This window comes from Schistocerca piceifrons, chromosome 10 (genome assembly GCF_021461385.2).
Source record: "Schistocerca piceifrons isolate TAMUIC-IGC-003096 chromosome 10, iqSchPice1.1, whole genome shotgun sequence".
NCBI classification, from domain to species: Eukaryota; Metazoa; Arthropoda; class Insecta; order Orthoptera; family Acrididae; genus Schistocerca; species Schistocerca piceifrons.
In genome coordinates, this window is record NC_060147.1 from 145,853,444 (window position 1) to 145,878,651 (window position 25,208).

General features: G+C 41.5%; 1 protein-coding gene across 1 annotated transcript in view; it reads left to right on the top strand.

The window, feature by feature from the left end:
• The first annotated feature begins 9,137 nt into the window (after positions 1 to 9,137).
• The window catches only part of LOC124718785, a 213,145-nt gene continuing 197,074 nt past the window's right edge, over positions 9,138 to 25,208 (top strand). Inside the window, exons 1-2 of the mRNA XM_047244393.1 lie at positions 9,138 to 9,237; positions 24,076 to 24,182. Coding sequence (XP_047100349.1) covers positions 9,201 to 9,237; positions 24,076 to 24,182 — 144 coding nt within the window. The 5' untranslated portion in view covers positions 9,138 to 9,200. The remainder of the gene's footprint in view (positions 9,238 to 24,075; positions 24,183 to 25,208) is intronic.

A 25,208-nucleotide genomic window follows, 5' to 3' on the forward strand; every position in this document is an offset into this window, starting at 1 on the left:
AATTATAGTTTACAGTCAACAATACAACTATACAAGTATATGTATTATTTTGTGTCAGATAAGAACGGTATTATTAAATTGCGAGTTGTGCACGAAGAGCTGTTGGGCACTTACAGTATGTGACTGTGTGGTGTGGATTCACAAGCACTTTTATTCTGTTCTGTGGAACGTAATTTTCGTATGCCAGCGAAACTTGGTAGACATGCGAATGCATTAATGTGGAACCGATTTATGCTGGAAAACAAATTAGTTCCAGCTGTAACCACCAGGTGCAAATCTGGCGCTCTGCGTTGTTTATATGATGGAATGATATCCATGCCCTCGTTTGACAAGTCATAACGTGAACGAACAGTATGGCTGTCGAGGCGAGAGAACATGTGCTGTTAGTGAAACTGTTTTATGTGAATGGCAGCGATTACAGTGCTGCACTGAGAGAGTATGACAACTGAAAGCTCTGAGGAGAAGCCCATTCTCATTGAATAATTTAAAGAAGATGATAATGAAATTCTAAAACAAGAGTGAGCGTGGTGTAGCAAGTGAGAGAGGAAGGTGTCCAATCGTGGAGGAAGTTATAGACGACGTTGGTGTTGCTGTAACTGACCATGCAGCACGTGCCCCAGGTAGTACTAGTGCACACACACTGTCATGAGGATAGTTCACCCATGGTCAACAGTTTTGTGATCAGTTTTACACTGGTACCCATGCAAGATCCCGATGGTGCAGCAACTGGAACTTCATGATTTGCAGCAATGTTCTGATTTTGTTCTTCAGTTTTCGGCATGGTTCAAAGCTGATGACATGTGGCTGGGAAATATTCTGAGGAGTGACGAGGCACATTTTACATTACAGGATTTCGTGAGTACGCAGAACTGCCGAATCTGGAGTACTGTGTGTTGTGAGTGAAGAGCCATTGCACTCGCTGTGTATGGATTCACAAGCACCTGTATTCTCCGTCCATTCTTATTTAAAGAGAATACACCCAGAAGACCTGTCAGATGTACCATGAAGTCTCCATGTCATCGAGACCTCTGTCCAGCTTGTGATTCCTGCTTTGGAAGAGCACAACTTTGTGGAAACCACTGTTTTCATGCAAGATGGGGCAACACCTCATGAAGGTCACTCAGTGAAAGCGCTACTTAACGCAACCTTCCACGAATGTATTACCACCAGAGGTTTTCCAGATGCATGGCCTGCAATATCACCTGTTCTTAATTCATGTGACTTTTGACACTGGGGATATTTAAAAGAACCTGTTGATCAGAGACATGTTTGGAACCAATTTATGCCAGTATACAGGAACATGTTGCTCAGACTCCAATGGAGCTGCTGCCAGCAACTGTTGCTCACATCTCCAAATTATGTAAATGACAGTTAATAATACAATCAATACTATGGCTTTCTTAGTTGCTTTACCTTTTATGCCCATGACCAGCTCCTAATCCATAACGTGTAGGTACCTTTCCAAACGTCTTTCATGCATTCACAGTGCCAGATTTGCACCTAGTGACCAAAATCAGAACTAATCTTTTTCCAATGTAAACCGGTTTCAGATTAGCACAATAGAAATTGTACCACGTTTCACTGCCATACGATAATTACTTCGCACACTGGACCTCTGTGAGTAGGACCCTGCGGTATTTACAGAGTTGTAGTTTCTGTTCATTTCCATGTAGTATATTCTGAGGAAATAAGCAAAGTCTATGATGACGCATGCTAGTGGTGCTTGGAAGAAGTATCCGATCTCAAGTGACGCCTTATGGATAGGCACTGCGTAAAACTGAGAACATGCAGGCAATTAAGGTGATGTCACAACTTGTGGCATAATGCAGTAGCATCACACTCTTTTGTCAGAAAACCTACTTTTCGATGGTTTTACTGCAATCATCTGCTAAATGGCTGTGAGAAATGAATTATTGAGGTACTGAGATGTCTGCTGAACACTGAAGAAAACTTAGGGAACATAACTGGGACTTGTAAGAACACAGTGAAACAAACGTCAGCTGGTGGAAAAAAAGCATAACAGGATGGTCTATTCCTTTCGTTTGCAGTCCTAGTATTTCCCAGTATGTACAGTACCAGAACACTTCCCGTGTTTGTCACTTCGATTTACGTTAAAGAATGTAACAAAACTTCGACAAACTTTGTTTGTTCGATGTATTATGTTCACCATCCTGTGATCTCTAACCTACCAATTTAGGCTTTTGTGACGCTCCTTATCTTTTATGACATCTGGATGTAAGAGTCATTTCTTTCTGGCTGAATGACTCTATGGGAAACAGTATCTCCCCAAGTGGAGAGCGTTTCCAAGTGTGTGAACAGTGAATTATAACTGTTCCTTGAGTGAATTGTCTTTCTGAGCTGCTTTCTGCTTAAGTAAAACTGATATATCTTATATGTGAGTATTGTCATTTATTATACTGTGTAACTGGTGACTCCAAGACAAAAATAGGTCACAAACAGAAAGTATGGTCGAGTTTTGTGTTTTTTTGTCATAGTCATATAGGATGTGGCGAAACTGTTACTTGCAGTACGACAGCAGTTACAGTGGGAGATTGAAGTTCTGGAAGTTTCTAGGCTGAGGAGTCTCGGTTGGGCACGCAGTTTTAATCTGCCAGAGAGTTTCAATACATACATTTATTCATATTTTGTACAATTTAAATACATGTTTACAGACAATAAGTGAAAAATCCCTAATTGCAGAAAAAAACATACTGATTTAGCAGCTTCCACATTGCAAGCTGTGAAACTTCCCTTTCACGAAAACATTGTGAAAGTGTATGTAGAGGCAGCAAAGGTATAATTTTATCAAGCTCGAAAAAAACTGTAAAATAAAACGCTTATCACAAAGCTTGACTGTACATGATGTTCTTCACTTGTTAGCCAGTTAACTTTTCGTTAATTTTCTTCATTGTTGTGTCTGCATGTAAAACTTTGAAGTAAATCAGCCAAGAATATTGAAGTAAATCAATCAAGTACTTTCGAGAGGTTTGGTAACAAAATTCCTCCTTTACATATTTTGTATGTATATTTACACAACATGTAGTGTATATATTTAGTGTGGTCAACATAAATAGGACACCCTTTATATATAAAACAGATAAAGGGGAAAATTTGTTACAAAATATCTCTAAAAGATGGAGAGGAAGAGAGAGAGAGAGCCTCTGTGCACCCAAATGTTCATTCGGAGATCATGTAGAAAACTGAAGTAAACCAGACAAGAACTTTTAGAGATATTTTCTATCAAATTTTCCCCTTTATCTGTTTTATATATAAAGGGTGTCCTATTTATGTTGACCACACTAAATAACTGTTTGTCCTGATGCAAATTACAAAATGTTTCAAGCAAATATTCTTTAGCCATCAGGCAGACATCAATCAGCATGATTGCCTTCATTGTAACTTTATTTTTACAAAGATGTGAACAGTGGTATGACTTTTTTAAATGGCACCCTGTATTTTTTATTCGGTAATTCATTTTCTCTCCTAAAGACCTACTGAAAAATGTATCACAGTGTACCATTCACTGAAACAAAACGTTATTAATTACACAATACAACATTGACTTTGAGCCCGGGATCACAAACTAGTCCACATGCTGGAGTTGTCAGAAAACAAATGAAAACCAAGTAAAAACATAACACGAAATTGACTTTAACTCTCCTGTACCCAGAAGTAGAAAATTCAAAGGTGCTGAAAGTGGTGATCCTGGACACCGATACACTGGTGCACTCGTTGAATGAAAGAATTATTTACTGTTTCCAGTATTGCCTGCTGAAGAGAATTACAGGCAAGCACGATACATTCCTGCATGTCCTCTGGAGTTGTTGGAATATCGGGATAGACAAAGTCTTTGATGCATCCCCAAAGAAAAAAGTCCAGAGGATTTAAATCAGGAGACCTAGCAGGCCAAGTAACTGTTCCTCCTCGACCAATCCATCTGGGAGGATACCTTGCGTTCAGAACACGATGTGCATGCAAGGCATTATGTGCTGGACATTCATCATGTTTTTACCACATAAGCAGTCTGGTTCTTAGTGGCACTTCATCCAGAAGAGGAGGAAGAATTCGTCTAAGGAAGTTGGCATACGCTGTGCCGTTTAGACTACCATTGATGAAATAAGGGCCAATAATTTTAGTACCAAGCATCCCAAACCAGACGTTAACTCTCCATTGACACTGAAGTTCCACCTGTCTAAGCCATCGTAGGTTGTCGCTGGACTTACCTTGTATTTACCTGTCCTTTGTTTGCGAAGGAACATTCATCGCTAAATAGAACATTGGAAAAGTGTTCGGGCTGGGGAGGATTTGCTGCTGTGCCCACTGCTGAACTGCACACGATTCTGGAAATCATTCCCATGCAATTCTTGACGTAGGTGTACAGGGTAAGGATGGAACCGGTGACATGTAAGAATACGATGTACAGAGTGACAATCTCGTGTTCAAGCTGTCACGTGCTCACCTGTGGATTCATAGCAACGGAAACGAGAACAGTGACTTCGGCAGCTTCGTCTGCGTGAGTGCTACGGCGACTGCGTTGTCGTGGGTTCAAACTTCCCGTTTCCGGAAGCGCCGCAACAAGACGAGAAAACATACGTCGGGAAGGTGGGTTCTTGTCAGGATATCACTCTCTGTACAGTTCTGCTTCTTACGTAGCATTTCGCCTACCTTTAACAACAACAATAAAAGAAACGTTAAGTCTATGCAGTTCCTCTGTACAGTTCCGCTTCCTACGTAGCATTTCGCCTACCTTCAACAACAACTATAAAGGAAACGTTAAGTCGATGCAGTTCCTCTGTACAGTTCCGCTTCCTACGTAGCATTTCGTCTACCTTCAACAACAACAACAATAAAAGAAACGTTAAGTCGATGCAGTTTGTAGGAAGGAAAGCTTTTACTGTATGCCTACTCTCCATAATAGTATTTAAAAGGACTGAACTACTGTACTAAATGTACCCGTACATAAGAAAACAGTATTGCAATTACTGTTCTGCTAACTTACATTCCCCGCAGATGAGTAGCATTTCTACCTTCTCTTTGTTGGTGTACATTCTACTCACACAACTCTTCAACTGACGTAATGACAGGTGAGCATTCTACTTATGTTTGCATTTGTCCTCTGTCAACGTCAGCAGCACACACACACACACACACACACACACACACACACAAACTGGATTTCTATTCATGTTGTACATTAATGACCTTGGAGACAATATTAATAGTACCATCAGACTTTTTGCAGACGATTCTATTATCTGTGATGAAGTACTGTCTGGAAGAAGCTATGTAAATACTCAGTCAGATCTTGACAAGATTGCAAAATGGTGCAAATATTGGAAACTTGATTTAAATGTGTAGGTATGTAAAATAGTGCATGTTACGAAACGAAGAAACTTAGTATCCTACGACTGTAATGACAATGAGTCACTGTTGGAATCAGCCTTCTCATACAAGTATCTGGGTGTATCACTTTGTAGGGATATGAAACTGAGTGATCACATAGGCTCAATCGTGAGTAAAGCAGGTAGTAGGCTTCAGCTTACTGGTAGAATACTGGGGAAGTGCAATCAATCGACAAAGGAGATTGATTACAAAACATTCATGCAACTGGTTCTAGAATATTGCTCAGATAGGACTGACAGTGGACATTTAACGTATAAAGAGAAGGGCTGCTCAAATCGTCACAGGTTTGTTTGATCCGTGGAAATGTATCACAGAGATTCTGAAGGAACTCAGCTGGAAGAATCTTAAAGATAGATGTAATCTATCCCAAGAAAGTCTATTAACAAAATTTCAAAACCAGCTTTAAATGGTGTCTCTAGGGATATACCACAATACCCTAAGTATTGCTCACGCAAGGATCATGGGAATAAGATTGGAATTATTACCGCTCATATGGAAGCAGTCAGACAGCCATCTTCCCACACTCCATATGCGAATGGAATGGCAAGAAACCCTAGTAACTAGTACACATTGACTTACCCTCTCCCATGCACCTCACAGTGGTTTGCAGAATGTAGCTGTAGATGTAGGTGCAAATCCTTTTTATGCGTATATAAGGGCTATGCCCACTCAGTTATAGATCATAGATGCTTCCTATATCACAACACTGCCAAACATGCTGCACATGATGCCAGCTAGTTTAGGTTATTGGGGGTAATTCATTACTACTTTATTGGCAATCGAAATTTGTTGTTGTTGCCCACTACCAGCGTGAGTTCCAACAGTGCCTATGTGCCTTGTAGAACTGTGGAATCAGGATCACACCACCATTTCTGGCACTTTGCGGACAAAACCAGCCCTACACATCAGTAGGCTAGCCAATAGGAGGCGTGAGAAAGATATCACTTAGTGATCACTGGCCACAGTTTGGAGTGCAGAGCAGAGCCTGATAGCGCTCTTGTGATCTGGTCGTCTAGCAGAGGAGTTGGCTTTATGATGCCTGCTTATGTCTCTACTGTGGGCCAGTCTTCGTACAGAGCAGATGGATGAGACCATCCATCTCTGGTTCTGACCTTCTCGATTGGCCACCGTTTCATTTGCATGTGATCCACCTAATCTCAATTCCTGTATCTGTACGCCCTATGTCACACTAGACTGGAGGGCATACTTCTGGTCTGGGCTGGAGGAGCCCTTGTGTATCCCATGTACCTAGCATATATTCGAAGTTTAGTTTATAAAACTAGTTTATTTCAGCACCTCGTTCTGATCCCCATCTTCGTCCACCCTGCACTGAGGCCCCATGCAAGACATCTGTAAAATGCACTTCAGGATCTGGACTCAGCACAACTCTGATACATGTAGGCAAGTCTTCATGCAATGTGATCAGTACTAACGACTATGTTACCAACGGAAGCTTTTGCACTTCTGTTGACTTTTCAACATCCATACCCGGAAAGAAAATTTAATGGTCACAAAATTCACCAGTCCTATAGTAAATTAATCAGCCTCCTATGAGAAATATGAAAGACAACATTGTCTTCATAAGGTCCACATTACAAATGCAAGATCATTGCCTGCTGTTAGTGGCAGCAACTGAACTCCATATGTACCATCAATCACTGTATTCAATTGGATAGTCGCAGAGCCTTACTTATGATTCCATCAGATGTCAGTTGCAGAACTTGAACACACACTATTACAGTTTTAAGAAAAATAGTTTTGTCAGTTAATTCATACTTATATTGATCTTTATGGACCCACTTTGTTCAAATGTTTGCTAATAACTCTCAGTAACAAAACATTTCAGGAGTAGGGTGTACAGTTTTTGTCCCTGAAGCAGAAGTATTGCAAGCAATTATGGTTCTATTTATATTTTAGAAGCGATAGTGATATGTCATATTTTGAACGTTATTAATCTTGATTCCAGAGCTATTCATAATATCATATTCAAAAAGTAGTTAACAGTTTATCGGCAAAACGAATTATGACAGTAAAGTGAACATACAAAGTCTGGAAGACTTATGAGAAACACTACAGCACAAAAGAAGAAGTGGAAGAATCTTTTTTCTGCAGACCCTAACTCATGTAGGTCTGCTTTCCAATGAAACTGTGTAGACCAATTATCCAGACAAACAGATCTGGGCCTGTAATGAACCTCATCCAACCACTCTTCGATTTCAAATTGCTGTTACAAAAACTGGTCAATGAGGAAGGGGGTGAGGATCAGCACATTTCAATCTGTTATGAAGAGCAACAATATTCTTTGATTCAACCCGTAGTTTGAAATTCTCCCTTGTTTCGAAAATTTCAGTCTCGCAGGGAAGTGTTGCTTAGCAGGATAAGAATTTATCTCAACTACGGTTTAACTCCTTCCCACTTACACTATATAGCGAGAAACGATAATCTTCTCTGTGACTATCAGAAGAAATAAGAGGCCTGAACAACTTATTATTTTCCTATAATATTTTCGAAGCATTGAAAAAACGTTGACTCCTGAAACGTGTCAAACAGTAGATACCTCCATATATAAATGGGCCGATTGTACTGCTTCATAGAGACATCAAAATATATAAAGCCCCTTTTGATCTTACACGAGACAGTAATGTGTACGTATAAAATTTAATTTATGATCAGAGTTTACCTTAATGCTTTAATCACCTGAACAGCTATTGCTCGTGCAATATTAAAAAAAAATAGCTGTAGCTTATTTGTCCACAGGGATGAACTAAAGTGAGCCTAAATGAATGCGCAAAATTCTCCTCTAGCGATATTTCAGTGTATATGTTTTTAAGCCATTTTAATTTAAAAATGTATATTGAGATCTCTGGTTGACTAGACAAACAATACAGTGATACGTAATATACCGCGGAATTTAAAGAGAACATAATGGTAAAACGAAAGGTAAAGATTATTCATATTGTAACTTATTGTGCCAATTGATGAAAGTTACCATAATAGATTCATAGCGAGAACATTTGAAATAATTTATGTGGTAAGTAGTCGTCCCAACGTTTGGATAGTGAACTGACAAATACCGGTACCAACTCTTAAGAATCGTAGGATGAAATTTCCGGTGCATTTCAGTTCATGAAAATGTTTATTGAAATTTTCCCCTTCTTCCAGATGAAGTTCTTTCCGCAACTCTAGCGGGCACCTACAGTTTTCATTGCGTTTCTTTTTCTTATACTCGTATTTAGATTTTTCTGGCTGTTCCGGATGTATTTGTTTTCTCTGCGAAAAACTGTTTCAGAAATTCATCTTATTTTTCCGCAGGCTGTGCCGCATGTAAACGTAGTGTATGCCTGGTAATAAACCTTTGGTTTAGTTAAATAGCCAACACATTCCTCCAATGTTGCGAAATTGGAGCCTGAGATTGCTGCTTCGTCGGTATCCTTACTTTGCTTCAGAACATAGAATTGTGCTGTATTCTATTACATTTTATTACGCACTTCAATAAATCCTTTCTCATGAAATTCCTTAAGGTGTTTTGTATCTATACTCAGTTCTCTAAATTGTACATTTACTTCTTTCCTCACTATGTCACACTGCTTGGTTATTTCAGAAAGCAATTCCCCTTTTAAATTAAATATGGGGTCATTTCACGTGAAGTGCATAAGGCGTAACAGTATGAAGTATTTAGGAAAGATTCCATAATGCCTTGGATGGATATGTACTAAGTTTAAGCATGCTGTCTTCTTTGGTTCCATATCTATAGCCACTAATAGATATGGTGTCCAAATTTAGTACAAACTATAAGCATGCTGAAGTGTCAACTTTGTGTAATTTTTATGAAAGGTACGCTTATAACTTACAAGCCCCTGCGTTTGTATATTTAAACAACTTTTTGTGCAGAATAAGAATATACTACTGATTAGATGTGTACTTCTAAAATGTCAGAAAATCCATGTTTATGTATGGATGACTCCTCCCAAAGTTTTCTGAAATTGATCCCTGAAGAAATTTTATACAACATCATGTAAGACATTACTGCAAATTTTGTTACATTTCCAAAACAGTTTTACTCTATTGTTGAAGGAATGTAGATTTTATATGAATTTTCAATCCCTCTCTATGAAACTTCCTGGCAGATTAAAACTGTGTGCCCGACCGAGACTCGAACTCGGGACCTTTGCCTTTCACGGGCATGTGCTCTACCATCTGAGCTACCGAAGCACGACTCACACCCGGTCCTCACAGCTTTACTTCTGCCAGTATCTCGTCTCCTACCTTCCAAACTTTACAGAAGCTCTCCTCGCCCACGAAAGGCAAAGGTCCCGAGATCGAATCTCGGTCGGGCACACAGTTTTAGTCTGCCAGGAAGTTTCATATCAGTGCACACTCTGCTGCAGAGTGAAAACCTCATTCCTCTCTATGGTTGATCTTGTCACTAGCTTGCTTGCAGAATGCTGTTGGTTGACATGTGCTAATTTAGCTGCAATTTGTGAACACATCAACATTGTGAAATCAGTCTGACATTATATGTTACTAACAGTATCTATTATGTGTATGTTACCTATGTGTAAATTGACTGTTGCCTAACCAAGCATAGTTAATGCATGTATGTTATAAATCATTGCCCACAATTTTAAGAACTTTATTTTAATGTTTTTCTGATTTTTATGTTTTCTTATAATTTATTGTATTGTAACTTTAACAGGCCTGGCATGAAAATGAACTTCGTAGTTTGAAAGTAACCACCATCAAAATTAAACACAACTGTGATTAAATTACAATAAAGAATTTGTGTTGTCCAAGTTGTAGTCCTGTCCAGACCTCATGTTGGCAAAATATGAGCTAATTTGTGTTTTGCTAACCAAGAAGTGCCGAATATATGATTTTTTTAAACAAACGTAAAGTTAAGAAGGGTATACAGCCTACTGACGTTTCTCATGTTGACAAGTTAGCTGTTGACTGGTAAAGTTTTCAAGCCTCACCAGAAGCTTTGTCCTACATGTAGAGAAGAATTCTCTGTTAAACAACTACAGTCTCTGGGTGAGCAGGAACCAATGTCTACTGATTATATGCCTGCAGTTGACGTGTCCTACACATTGAATACCTCATTGGTACTGCAAATGTTTGCTGTGTCTGCTGGTGAACTTACAGATGTGAAAGTGTTAAATCTACAATGAACTGGCAATAGGGATTCAATGAGTTATGTAAGCAGAAAGTTAAGAAAGCACGAGATTCCATCACTGACGCTACAGCAGCTGCTGGTGTAAGCTCCACTGATGTTGTGGAAACAGAAATGGTGATGCAATATGAGAAATATAAAGATAAAGACATTTCAATTAATTAACTACAAATTAAAGTACATTATTCAAATGAACCCAAAAAAGTTTAACTATTTATCCTTGGCAGTATAATCTGTAGCACACAACAAACAGCAAAAGCATTGGTAAAAGTGCATTTATGGTGTCAGGGACTATGCATGATGGGAAATGAACATGACGAATAGTGATTCACATGATTACACAAGATGGTGAAACCAATGATAAAACGGAGATCAATGAATATTGTCATGATGGCAAGTGTATGAAATTGTGTGGTAGCCTAGTGGAATATATTGTGCAGGATGTCATATAAAGCAGAATATTGTGTAAAACTGAAATTGTACTCTAAGGATCCTGTTTAAACACTACTAAACAAATCACGAAATTTCGAAAATATCTCACAAATCTTTTATTTATTTATTGTATTTTATTTTCTTTATTCATCCAGTAAATCTCTACAGATTGTTGGATGTCATTTGCATAACACACACACACACACACACACACACACACACACACACACACTCACTCACTCTGAGCAATTTTCTTTTTGTGTAGCTTGAGACTTTTATGCCTCTTGTTATCCATGACTTTGCTTTTATATTTGTGTTCCTTACCACCCGTGTTTTGAGGGAATATACTGTTTCAAAATAATTGTTGAAGATGTCAGAAAACCTTTCAAACTTTTTGTTCATGTCATGCAATTGAGAAGCTTCTCCCCTCATTTCTCTTGATAACAAGTTATTGAACTTCAACATTTATTTTAATAGTACAATAAATTAATTATATTTGATCATGCATTAGCAGCAGTAGCAATTTTTGCATATTCTTGCTTCATGTCTGTTGTACTTCACATGGTTTAAGAATTCTACCACTGAATAGAAGCAGTGATCTAATAAGAATGCCCTTAGGGACTTGTGAAACAGACAAAATGAAGAAATAACTCTAATTTTATGTGGCCAACTATTGTACATTTGTATTGCACTATTTGTACTGGAGGTTTTATAGGCTGTTGTCCATACTGACTGAACGTGGAGTTTGTCTTTTTGCCTGGTATTATGTTCATGTACATTACAGTTTTTATTTATCTCTTTGATGTTTTTTCTCACATATTTACAATTTTCTAGAATAAAAGGACAGGGAAGAGGGAGGATGGAAGACTTTTGAAAGAGGGACCTATATGAGTCAGTCTGTTTTGCATGGTGCATTGCTCTTACAGCTCTTTTTTGGATCAAGGAAGTTTCCAGGCTAGCAGCTATGCTACCCCATAATATAATTTCATACTGTAGAATACTTTAGAACTGGGCAAAGTATGCAATTCTAACAGTTTGGAAACATGCTTTGTGTGCAAGTAAGTGTAGGCTGTAGCATACCTTTTTCAGTGTCGTATTTGTTTTTGTTTTTTTGTTATGTGTATATATGAAGGTAGTATCTGTTCCCAAAAGAACAGATACTGGTGATGACCGTGCTGCTTCTCTAGAATGAAATGATAATTAAATCAATACCCTAGCTGCAAACAGGCATTGACATACATCATTGGGGACGTGTTGAAAATGTGTGCACCAACCGGGACCCGAACCCGGGATCTCCGTGAGACCCACATTCCTGACATGTCCACACCACTACAGTAGTAGTGCGCCTAATAGATATTTGCACATTACACTCATTACTTGTGGGAGATGAATCTACCAAGTCCCGTATGAGTTGGGGCATAGTGTGTGCATTCGCACAAGAAGGTCAACGACCGGGTGGCCATATTTTAACTGTATATGAAGGTAGTATCTGTTCCATCATATATAGTAGTTGTAGATTTATTTTTCCGAAAACCGTGTTGGGAATCGCCGAGGATTTGTTCTTATCCAGAAATTCCACTAATCTGTTATACTTGATTCCTTCATTGAGTTTGGCAAAAATTGACAATAATGAGACTGGTCTATAGTTTTCAAGATTTGCCTTTGTCATCCTTTTTATGAATAGGGATCACTTTGGCAATTTTAAGACATTCCAGTAGAGAAAGACAAGTTGATTACCTTGTGTTGCTATGTTTATAATACATTCCTTTAAGATGAAATCTGGAATACTATAAATTCCTGAGGATGTTTCTCTGAAGGTTTTTGCTGTGTGAATGATTTCACTCGAGAATGTGCCATAGAGACAGATTGAGTGGAGGCAAGAATTTACTTTATTCTTTTGGTTAATTGGGCAATTCTTCTTATTATTAATTTTAAGGTTTTTTGTATTGTCTTCATAATACTGCATGAAGAGATTTGCAATCTGCTGCGGGCCAGTAATTCTCTTGTTGTCACAGTTCAGTGTGATATTTTCCTTTTTACCATTTCCTTCCTGCTTTACTACTTTCCAGATTGCTTTGCTTTTATTTTCTGACTCTGATATAAACTTATCATTAGCCATTATTTTTGCCTGACGTATGGCTTTTCTATACACTTGAATATATTTTGTGATATAACTGTTGAGGAGAGGGGATATGTTGTGGTTTTTTCTGTAACTGAGCAATTTTCTTTTTGTGTAGCTTGAGACTTTTATGCCTCATGTTGTCCATGACTTTGCTTTTATATTTGTGTTCCTTACCACCCGTGTTTTGAGGGAATATACTGTTTCAAAATAATTGTTGAAGGTGTCAGAAAACCTTTCAAACTTTTTGTTCGTGTCATGCAACTGAGAAACTTCTTCCCTCATTTCTCTTGATAACAAGTTATTGAATATTTCTATGCTTTGTGTGCTGAAACTTTTTCCAGTCACAGTCCTTTTATGGTTTTGTCTGGGTAGTAAACAGTCTGAGAGGGTTACCACTTGAGCTTCATGATCACTATAATTTGTAAGTACACATTTTGCAGTATAGGGTGTGTTAACAAATATTTGGTCCACGGTAGTGGCAGAAGCTTTTGTAATTCTTGTTGGGGCTGTAATTGTTTGTTTTAAATTGAAAGTATCTGTTAGGTCGAACAACAGTTCTTTTCTCCTGCTTGTTGCAAGAAAGTCACTGTTGAAATCCCCACACAGTACTATTGATTTCCTACATGTATCTGTTATAACTTCAAGTTGAACAAATATATTTCAAGGACGACACAATACATGAAAATCACAGATCAAGTAAACAGAGTAAGACGTGTGTACATTTTAACAGCCAAATCATAACTGAGTCCGAGTCTAGCAGCTGCTGGCTGGCTGACCGCTCAGGTGGCGCTGCTGCTGCACGGCTGGCAGACAGCGCCGCAAGTAGAGGACGCGCGTAACTGTGCGGCGGCAGTTTGAAAGATCGGTGAGTCACAACATGAGCAAAGGGAGCAGGGGAGGTCACAACACTTTTCCCCCCTTTGAATTTTTCGCAAAGATCTTGATGGCCTGTAGATTGCTAATGTAATTAGGTGTTGTTTGGCTGGCCGTAAAGTCTCGAGGAGGAGGCTTCCCGTACGGACGGAAGTGTCCCCGATGGTAACGGGTCGAGATGACAGGAGACGTGGGGGTCGAATCTGCTGGGGCCCCGTGCACCAATCTGCCCGTTGCGGCAAGTCCGGTTGCTATAACAGGAGACACGGGTGATGTGTCTGCGTCCGTAGGAGAAGGAGGCGAGTAGAGTTGCTCCGACACATGATGCTCGTCTAGCTCCTGCATGGGCACGTCTCCTGGTGGTATCAGTTCTTGTGCTGGCACCGATATGATGGTGAGAGGACTGCATTGCGAGTAATGAGAGATTCCAGGATCCCGAGTGTCAGGTAGTGCCGAAGGTTGGGTAGCGGCATCCGGAACAGGCGTTGCCGGCACACGAGTCTGATGCCGGTTCGAATGACGCACTGCAACACCCGTGTCCGTCTGGATTTCATACAGGCGTCGGCCACGGTGTCGTAAGATGCGGCCAGGACTCCATTTTGGCCGCCTGCCGTATCTCCGTACCCATACGAGGTCACCGGCGGTGAACCGGCCAAGCGAAGGCACCTGCGGCTGTGAGGTGGAAGGCCGCAGAAGATGAAGTAGCGTGCGGGGCTGTCGGCCATGTAAGAGCTCAGCCGGGCTGTGGTCGCCCGTGGGGGTGAAACGGTAAGAAGCCAGAAATTGGAGAAGCGCATCATCAGCAGCATAAGAAGTCAGGATTTTCCTCATCTGAGACTTAAATGTGCGGACCAATCGTTCAGCCTCACCGTTGGACTGTGGATGGAATGGAGGGGCCGTGACTTGCATGACGCCGTGAAGGGCACAAAAATCCGCAAAATCGGAAGAGGCAAATTGCAGACCATTATCAGTAACAAGTGTAGAGGGAACGCCTTCCAAAGAGAAAATGCGAGCTAGAGCATTGGTGGTTGCCGTGGTGTTAGGCGACGTGCAACGGACGGTGAAAGGAAAGTTAGAGTAGGTGTCAATAACGAGAAGCCAATAAGTACCTAAAAAAGGTCCTGCAAGTCAGCACGAATACGCTCCCAGGACTTCTCAGTCGAAGGCCACGGTGACAAAGATGACTTCGGGGCGGCGGCCTGTGACGCACAAGGGCCGCAGGCAGCGACCATGTATGTGATTTCAGAGTCCGTGCCGGGCCAGTACACATGACGGTGCGCCAGAGATTTCGTGCGAGAGACACCCCAGTGCCCTTGGTGAAGGAGGCGCAAGACCGAAGCACGCAAAGACGCAGGTACCATAACACGCGGCGAAGCATTTTCGGTGGAAAGGAGGATAACACCATCCCTAACCGTGAGGCGGTAACGCAAAGCGTAGTAATTCCGCAACGGATCAGAAGTCTTAGCGGACGGACGATCTGGCCGACCCTTCTGAATACAGTGTAAAACCCGGGAGAGGGTAGGGTCAGAACCCGTAGCAGCCGCCAGCCAGTCCCCAGTGATGGAGAACCCGTCCACAACCCACTGCTCGGCAACATCCAGGTGGAAACACAAAACTTCATCCCTATCGAATGCCAGATCAGGACCCATGGGAAGGCGAGACAGTGCATCAGCATTCGCATGTTGAGCCGTCGGGCAGAAATGAATCTCATAATTGAAACGAGACAAGTAAAGAGCCCAACGCTGGAGGCGGTGTGCAGCCTTGTCGGGAAGTGACGTTGATGGATGAAACAAGGAAACAAGTGGTTTGTGATCCGTAACAAGATGAAATTTGGATCCATAGAGAAAAACATCAAACTTATGAAGAGCATAAATAATGGCCAAAGCTTCTTTTTCAATTTGAGAATACTTTTGTTGGGCTTCCGTGAGCGTTTTGGATGGATAAGCAATGGGTTGTTCAGAACTGTCAGAAAAAACGGTGCGCACGGACTGCACCGACCCCGTATGGAGAGGCGTCCGTGGCAAGAACAAGATGTTGGCCAGGTCGATAAGTAGCCAGGCACGGGGCCTGTTTCAGCAGTCTTCAATTTCTGGAAAGCCGCATTGCATGACGCAGACCAGTGAAAAGGCACGTTTTTATGCAACAGGCGATGCAACGGCTGAGCCACCGAAGCAGCAGACGTTAAAAACTTGTGATAGTAAGCTATTTTCCCCAAGAAGGCCTGCAGTTCCTTAACAGATGTAGGACGAGGAAGGGCAGCGATCGCAGTGACAGTCCGCTGAAGTGGACGAATACCATCCCGAGAGAGTTGGAACCCCAAGTACGTGATAGGTGCCTGAAAAAATTTTGATTTCTGAAGATTACACTTAAGACCGGCAGTCTGTAAGACATGAAAAAGTGTACGGAGTTTTTGAAGATGTTCGTCAGTGGTGGAGCCAGTGACAACAATGTCGTCCTGGTAATTTATACACCCAGGGACAGTGAGTAATAATTGTTCCAAGAATCGCTGAAAGAGAGCAGGGGCGCTGGCAACCCCGAATGGCAATCGTTGGTATTGATAGAGGCCGAAAGGCATGTTAAAGACCAGAAACTGGTGGGAAGCAGTGTCGAGAGGAAGTTGATGATAAGCTTCTGACAGGTCATGTTTAGAAAAATACCGGCCTCCAGCAAGCTTAGTGAACAATTCTTCAGGTTGAGGCATAGGGTAAGTGTCGATAAGGCATTGAGCATTTACAGTGGCTTTGAAATCGCCACAGAGATGAATATCACCATTTGGCTTAGCAACGACGACAGGAGAGGACCACTCACTGGAAGTGACAGGAAGCAAGACCCCTGAAGCAGTGAGACGATCCAGCCCCCGTTTGACCTGATCACGAAGGGTCACAGGAATGGGCCGAGCCCGAAAAAACTTAGGCTGAGCGGTGGGTTTGAGCGTGATATGAGCTTCAAAGTCGTTTGCACATCCTAACCCAGGAGAAAAAAGGGACGAAAATGTCGTTGACAAGGAATCCAATTGAGCATAAGGAATAGCATCAGAGACGATATTGACAGAGTCCTCTATGGAGAACCCAAAAACGTCAAAGGCATCGAAACCAAAAAGATTCTCCGCATTACTGTGGTCGACCACAAATATGGGAACAGTGTGAACGACAGATTTGTAAGATACTTCAGCATCAAATTGTCCCAAGAGAGAAATCTTGTGTTTATTGTAAGTCTGTAATTGCCTAGTGACAGGTGACAGGATTGGAGAAGCAAACTGAAGATATGTCTGAGAAATGATGATAGTGGCAGCAGAACCAGTATCCACCTGCATGCGAACATCTCGATCAAGTATTTGGACAGTGAGGAATAACTTCCCTGAAAGGGAAGAAGTACAATTGACAGACAACACAGAATCAGAATCAGTACCATGTTCATGAACATCATGTATGCGGTCGGATTTGCAAACGGATGACACATGACCCCTTTTTTTTTTTGCAATTGTGACACACGGCCCAACGTTGTGGACAATCCTCTCGTGAATATTTCGTAAAATGCTGCGGATATGAAGGAAGTTGCCGTGGGGTTTGCTGCAGTTTCTTAGAAGTTTGTTTACAGTTAGGCCGAGGCTGCGCTCGGGAGTGTACTGCGGCCACGTCGGCCGGCGGGGACACGCCACACGCTTCGTCAACAACGCACAGAGGTTGTATTTCCCCGACGTCACCCCACGCCTCTATTTGCGCTTCAGCAGCATGAGAAATTTCAAAAGACTGAGCGATGGATAGGACGTCATCTACAGTCGGATTTGCCAACTGAAGGGCACGTTGCCTAACTTCTTTGTCGGGCACCGACCGGATAATAGCATCCCGTACCGTGGAATCGGCGTAGGATTCTTTGTGAACTCCAGTAACAAATTGACACTTTCGACTGAGGCTGTGAAGTTCAGCAGCCCACGTGCAATAGGATCGATTCGGTTGTTTTCGACAACGATAAAAGGCAACACGAGTGGCTACCACACGCGTATGCTTTTGAAAATAGACGGACAGAAGTGAGCACATTTCAGCAAAGGACAAAGACGCAGGATCTTTCAAAGGAGCCAATTGCGACAACAACAGATACATTTGAGGTGAAATCCACGAAAGGAACGGACACGTTTGTCCGTGCGCGACACGAAATACCAAGAAGTGCTGTCGAAGACGTTTTTCGTAATCGGACCAGTCTTCCGCCGTCTCATCGTAAGGAGGAAAAGGAAGTAGAGATGACGACGAGGGATGCCCCGCATTTGATGCCGCGACGAAATCAGGAATCGCATTTGTGAGAAGCGTTTGCTGTTCTATGAGACCTTGCAATAGTTGCTCTAAAGTAGCCACGGAAACAAGTGGGTCAACGATGAAAAAGAAAAAATCCCATCCTCGTCGTCAATTGTTATAGCTTCAAGTTGAACAAATATATTTCAAGGATGAAAGTCACAGATCAAGTAAACAGAGTAAGACTCGTGTACACTTTAACAGTCAAATCGTAACTGAGTCCGAGTCTAGCGGCCGCTGGCTGGCTGGCCGCTCGGGTGTCGCTGCTGCTGCACGGCTGGCAGACAGCGCCGCACGTACAGGACACGCATAACTGCGCGGCGGCACTTTGACAGATCGGCGAGTCACAACAGTATCCTATTTAATAATGTTTCAAGTTTATTGATAAATGCCTCCAAGTTCCCATTTTGAGAGCAATAGATGCACACAACTGTCTTTGCACCACTGATTCCTACAACTGTTGCTTCGAAGTTTCTTTCTGTATTGAGGAACTGAAAACTGTTAATAGTTTTGAATTTCAACCCATTTTAATTAAAATAGCAGTAACTCCATTTTTGAATTTTCTTCTACAGAAGTAGTTTGCAAGTGTGTAGCCTGGTATTGTAAATGGAACAATCTGATCTGCCTTTAACCAGTGTTCCGAGAAATGTAGAACACTGACAAAATGCATTTTAGTGTTTAGAAAAATCTCAATGTCTGAAACGTTGTTTGTGACTGACTGGACGTTGTGGTGGTATGTCAGTGCAATTTATTTGTCTACTGGATTTTAAATTAACATCCAACTTTCCTGAGGGCATTATTATTGCATCACTTACCTGCAGGTGCTTGAAGTCTCCTTTTGTCTCTTTCACTTCCAAATGCTTTCTGCTCCTGGGATGGCTGCCTCTTTAGTGGTGCTGCTTTTGGTTTCTCGCACCCCACCATTTGCGCAGATTTTCTCAGCTTGCTCGAGCTCGTCGGCTGCTTCCATTTTCGGTCTCGTGTGGAACGGAGATAAATGGTCCACTTTCAGCCTTGAGAGATGTCACTTCTGTTACCAAACTCTTCTTATTTATAGAATTAGACACAACGCATTTGTCGTCGAGAGGTCTGGCTACTGAGATATCCTGCTTCAGGTGTAGTTTTTGACCTACTATTTCTAAAATCTTGCAAATAATGAACTTATTTTCCACTCTGTTAAGATGGAGGCCACGATTTGTGTGGAATCTTCTTCTGAGTTCACTTATATCCACGAATGTTACAGTTTTAAACTGTCTGCAGATAGTTTGAACATCTCTGTTTCCTTTTCGTACCTCTTCATTTACACAGGACCAGTTTGGTAGTTCACGATGATGTGCAACTGAAAAAATGATCGCATTTGTGTTTCTGAGCTCGAGTAATCTTCGCTTAAGAGAAATTGTGAGTTCCTTTGTTTTGTTCGTTGCTATGTCGTATGTTCCAGCGAGGAAAACAGAGAAGTCATTTGTGCTCAATTCCAATAGTTTTTCTTGGCTCACTGCAGTCACAGCTTTGAAATTGGTGCCCGGTTTCACAACAGCGTTGATTTTGTAAGTACACCTATTACATAATTCGGTGGCTATTCCTCGTCCTTGACTCTCTGTAAACAAATCAATTTTAGCAGCGCTTGTTAAGGGAAGTTCACACGTTCCAAAAATACTATTGTGGACTGCTATGCCTTCTTTTGAACTAGTGCCCTCGATCATTTTTCCTGTGGGAGATGTCGATGTCTCAATTTGTTTGCTTGAGTCTGGCAGATTTTTACTGCTCACAGTCACTTTTGTTCATTTTCTTTCCATGGTGTAATACTTTGTTGTTTTAGGCCTATCTCTTTTGCACAGTCCTGTTTATCTCCACGTGGTTCACTGTTAACTTCATCATTACAGTCCTCATCTGAAAGTACTTTGTATGAATTTTCGTGCACTAAGTTTAAACTGTTCACACGGCTTATCACTTTCTGAAAGCTGTTTTTCTCTGAAACTTTAGTATACTTATACAAACAATTGTTGGGGTATGCTACAGATCAGTCCGTCACCACAACCAGTTTTCTTCCCGTCACTTTTATCCGATCACCAACTCGTGACCAAACTGTAACATTTCAACCTAACCCGAGCTTTGGGCTAAGCTGTAGATCAGTCCATCAGTACAGCCATGCCTTACTATCTCACAACTAAACTGTTAACATTTCAATCTAACGTAGGCTTTGGGCTACACAACAGACAGATCAGTCTGCTGCTACACCCAGTGTTATTTCAGTTACATTCATTGGCTTCACCAACTCACAGCTAAAATGGACAATTCAACCTACCCTAAGCTTTGGAGTAAGCCACAGATCGATCCATTGTCACAGCCAGTTTTCCTCGAGTCTCATTCATTGGCTTCACCAACTCACAATCAAACTAACATTTCAACCTGGCCCTGGCTTTGGACTATGCTACAGACAATTCTGTGACCACAGCCGTACATTCATTGGCTTCCCCTACTCGCTACCAAACTTCAACCTTCGCAACCAAACTAACATTTCAACTTAACCTAGGCTTTGGGATACACTACAGACCACTGCCATCACATTCATTGGCTTCCTTAATTTACAACCAAACTATCACATTTCATACTAACTTAGCCTTATGGGATATGCTACAGATCAGTCCGTTACCACAGCCAGTTTTCCTCCAGTCACATTTGTTGGCTTAGCCAACTCACAACCAAAACTGTAACATTTCAACCTAACCCAGGCTTTGGGCCACACAACAGATCAGTTTGTGAGCACGGCCAATTCATAACCAAACTATCACATTTCAAACTAACCTAGACTATGGGATATGCTACAGATCAGTGCACTATCACAGCCAATTTTTCTCCAGTCACACTCGTTGACTTCTTCAACTCACAAGAGTGTAACATTACGACCTACCCTAGGCTCTGGGCTACGCTACAGATCAATCCAATACCGCAACCAGTTTTTCTCCAGTCACATTCATTGGCTTCACCATCTCACAACCAAACTAACATTTCAACCTGAACCAAGCTTTGTGCTATGCTACAGATCGATCTGTGACTACAGCCGTCACATTCGTCGGCTTCCCCAACCCGCAACCAAACTGCAATATTTCAACCTAACCTAGGCTTTAGGCTACGCTACAGGCGAATCCGTTACCACAGCCAGTTTTCGTACAGTCACACTTGTTGGCTTAGACAGTTCACAACTGAAACTGTAACATTTCCACTTAACTGAGCCTTTGGGCAGCCCTAGATCAGTCTGGCATCACAGCAAGTTTCCCTCAGTCACATTTGTTGGCTTTACCAACTCTCAACCAAACTTTAACATTTCAGCCTAACCTAGGATTTGGGCTACACTACAGATCAGTCTGTGACCATAGCAATTCACATTCATTGGCTTCCTCTGTTCACAACCAAACTGTAACATTTCAGCCTAGCTTAGGGTTTGGGCTACACTGCAGATCAGTCCATCACCACAGCCAGTTTTCCTTAAGTCACATTCATTGGGTTCATCAACATTCAACCAAACTAACATTTCAACCTGACCTAGGCTTTGGGCTACACTGCAGATCAGTCTGTGTCTACAACCATTACATTCATTGGCTTCCCCAGCTCACAACCAAAATATCACATTTAAACTAACTTAGCTTTTGGGCCATGCTACAGATAAGTTCATCACCACAGCAAGTTTTCTTCGTGTCACATTCATTGAGTTCATCAACACTCAACCAAACAAACATTTCAACCTGACCCAGGCTTTGAGCTAAGCTACAGATCAACCTGTGACCACAGCCATCACATTCATTGGCATCCTCTGTTCACAACCAAACTGTAGCATTTCAGCCTAGCTTGTGTTTGGGCTACACTACAGATCACTCCATCACCACAGCCAGTTTTCCTCCAGTCACATTCATTGGCTTCACCAACTCAACCAAACTTGATCATTTCAACCTCGTGGTTTCTGATGCTCAGACCACAGAATTAGAACTTGTGACCTGCTTTCCCCACTCACCCAGCGATGAGTCCTTATAGCCTGCAACACAGGCAGACCAGTCCTAAAGCCGACACCTGCAATATTCCACCATTCTGGGGGAGTCAGTGGAGTAGTTGTTGCCCATTTCAGTGGTAGACCCACTACTGAGGCATCTCGCGTCATCTCCACCGTTGCGATGGAGGCCGTGGCAGAAACCGGGGCATCTCCATCTTCATCTAAATCAGTACTCTGCAATTCACAGTTAAGAGCCTGACGAGAGGGTTCATCGTATCACCTTCTAGCTGTTTTTCTACCGTTCCACTATCGAATGGTGCACAGGGAAATGGGCACTTAAGTCTTGTCTGTACGAGCTCTGATTTCTCTTATTTTATTGTGACGATCATTTCTCCCTACGTAGGTGGGCGCCAACATAATATTTTTGTACTTAGATGAGAAAGTTGGTGAATGAATTTTAAGAAGATCTTGCCAGAATGAAAAATGCCTTTGCTTTAATGATTCTGACCCCAGTCCACGTGTCATACCCGCGGCACCCTCTCCCTTAGTTTGTGATAGTACAAAACGAGCTGCCCTTCTTTGAAGTTTTTCGATGTCCTCCGTCAGTCCTATCTGATGTGGATCCCACACCTCACAGCAATACAAAGTTATTTGAAACTGTTGTATTTAGTTGAATTTTTGCTGATACATGTCTTTTTCTGGGAGGAGGGATTTAGTATCCCCAGCAGCAGACATACATATGGACACAGATGAGATGGCACGGTTCCCACAGCAGAATGGTGCAGAAAGGTACCGCGGACGCCTCGTGCAGACTGTCGTATCGGCAGAGCCACTGACCCGAGTCGTAACAGTGATAGACCGGGCCAGTCAGTTCGTACACAGTGGAGTAACACAGACCTGGCTTTCACACCGTGCTGTGCTGTGGGACCCACGTGCTACTCATTCGATCGTTCACACCTGTCGCATTTTGTGCTTTTCACAGTGTCCTGATTCTCTTCTCTCCAGTAGATTGAGGCATGCATCAAGTTTGCTGGAGTAGTGATAATTGTGCCACCAGGATGGCTTTGCAGCAGTTTCGCACCTGTGCAGATACAAATGTTTGCGAAAATCATGTGTCAGTAAATCATTCGTAGGGATACGTGTCATTCTTCCGGAGTGATACGTAACACCACAAGAGGGACTGTCAGTGCGTGTCGTGTCAGAAGGTGGCCCAGTTTTGAACCATTCTGCACATCTACCCCTCGTAATCACCTACAGGCAAAGCGATTTAATCTTCCTCCAAACACCTCGTACAAGACAGTGCTGGAAGAGAATAACTGCACTAATCCAGATTGTGGTGTGATGATACAACTTTATTGTATCTTTGTTTACCCCTGTTCTCACCATATGTGAGTCCCTCTCACCCTGTCGTCTGACTGACGTGCTCTTCCTTGTTAATCTTTCGCAACCTGTCCGTCTCTTCTCACTGAGGAAGTAACTACTAGTACCAAAAACTACGAAGTGTATTGCCTTTAGTGTTATACATGCCAACCAGCAGTTCTACGTATTTCACCTCTCGGAGGTGAGAACGGGCCAGAAACTCGTCGGTTTTATCAATTAAAGTTTTATTTTCTGACACGCATATGAAAATTCCATTTTTTACATATCACGTCAACTAAACAGCTGATAACCTGAGCAAGACTAGTTTACTGAAATTGTTGAAGTAATTGTATCAGACAGGTGAAACATACTTCTAACTTGTTTATTGATACTGGTTTTTAAATGTACATATTGTGAAGTAACAGTGTTTTTTCTTTTTTTACAGTGTGGCTGTTGACCCCTAATAGCCATTCTGCCTGGGAAGTGTGTAATGATTGCTTTGGTGCATTTTCTGTGCACTGTCGGAGTAAATATAGCTACTTCTCAAAGCAGGTGAAGTGTATATTCTGAGATTTATATGTGTAGAAAATTTCTTCTGGTTTTTCAAAACTTTGGAAGACCAAGTGCTTACTATATTTTGAATTTTGTTTCTTGAAGTTAACTGTGCAGTGCTGCAAATTTTATTAGATAGAACAGCTTATAAATTATATCCTAATTGCACTATGAGTGAATCTTCATGTTATATTTATTTATTTAGTTTTGGTCCTGTGACATCTCATATATATAATAGAAAGAAACATTCCACGTGGGGATAATATATATATATATAAAACAAAGATGCTGTGACTTACCAAACGAGAAAGCGCTGGTAGATAGACACAGTAAAAAACACACAAACACACACACAAATTTCAAGCTTTCGTAACCCAAGGTTGCTTCATCAGGAAAGAGGGAAGGAGAGGGAAAGACGAAAGGATGTGGGTGAGGAGTCATTCCAATCCCAGGAGCGAAAGACTTACCTAAGGGGGGAAAAAGGACAAGTATACAGTCTTGCGTGCATGCACGTCCACACACACGCGCACACACACACACACACACACACACACACACACACACACACACACACAAAAAAAAAAAAAAAAACCATTCCGCACAAATACAGACACAGGCATATATATGCAATGCTGTGGAGTGCAAATATCTACATTAATAATCACAGGTACATCTAGTTCACTTTAATAATCGAATAATTGCCATAAACTGTTTATTAATTTAACTTTATAAAATTCTGTTTCATTCTGAGAGGTATTCATTTACAGAGTAGAAACTGTGACTTCAGCTTTTTTTTTGAACAAGCTGTCTTGCTTTACCAACCTTATGTTGTTAGGAAGATGGTTATACAATTGTGTGCCTCTATGAAGGACACTCTTCTGGTAGGCTGATGTTCTGGCATATGAGACATGAATGGTTTTGCCATTTCTTGTTGTGTAATTGTGCACAGAGCTGCTCAGCTGATAGGCATTGGAGGTTCTTAAATATTCTCTTACAAAGACTATTTTTTCAAATATATATAGGCAT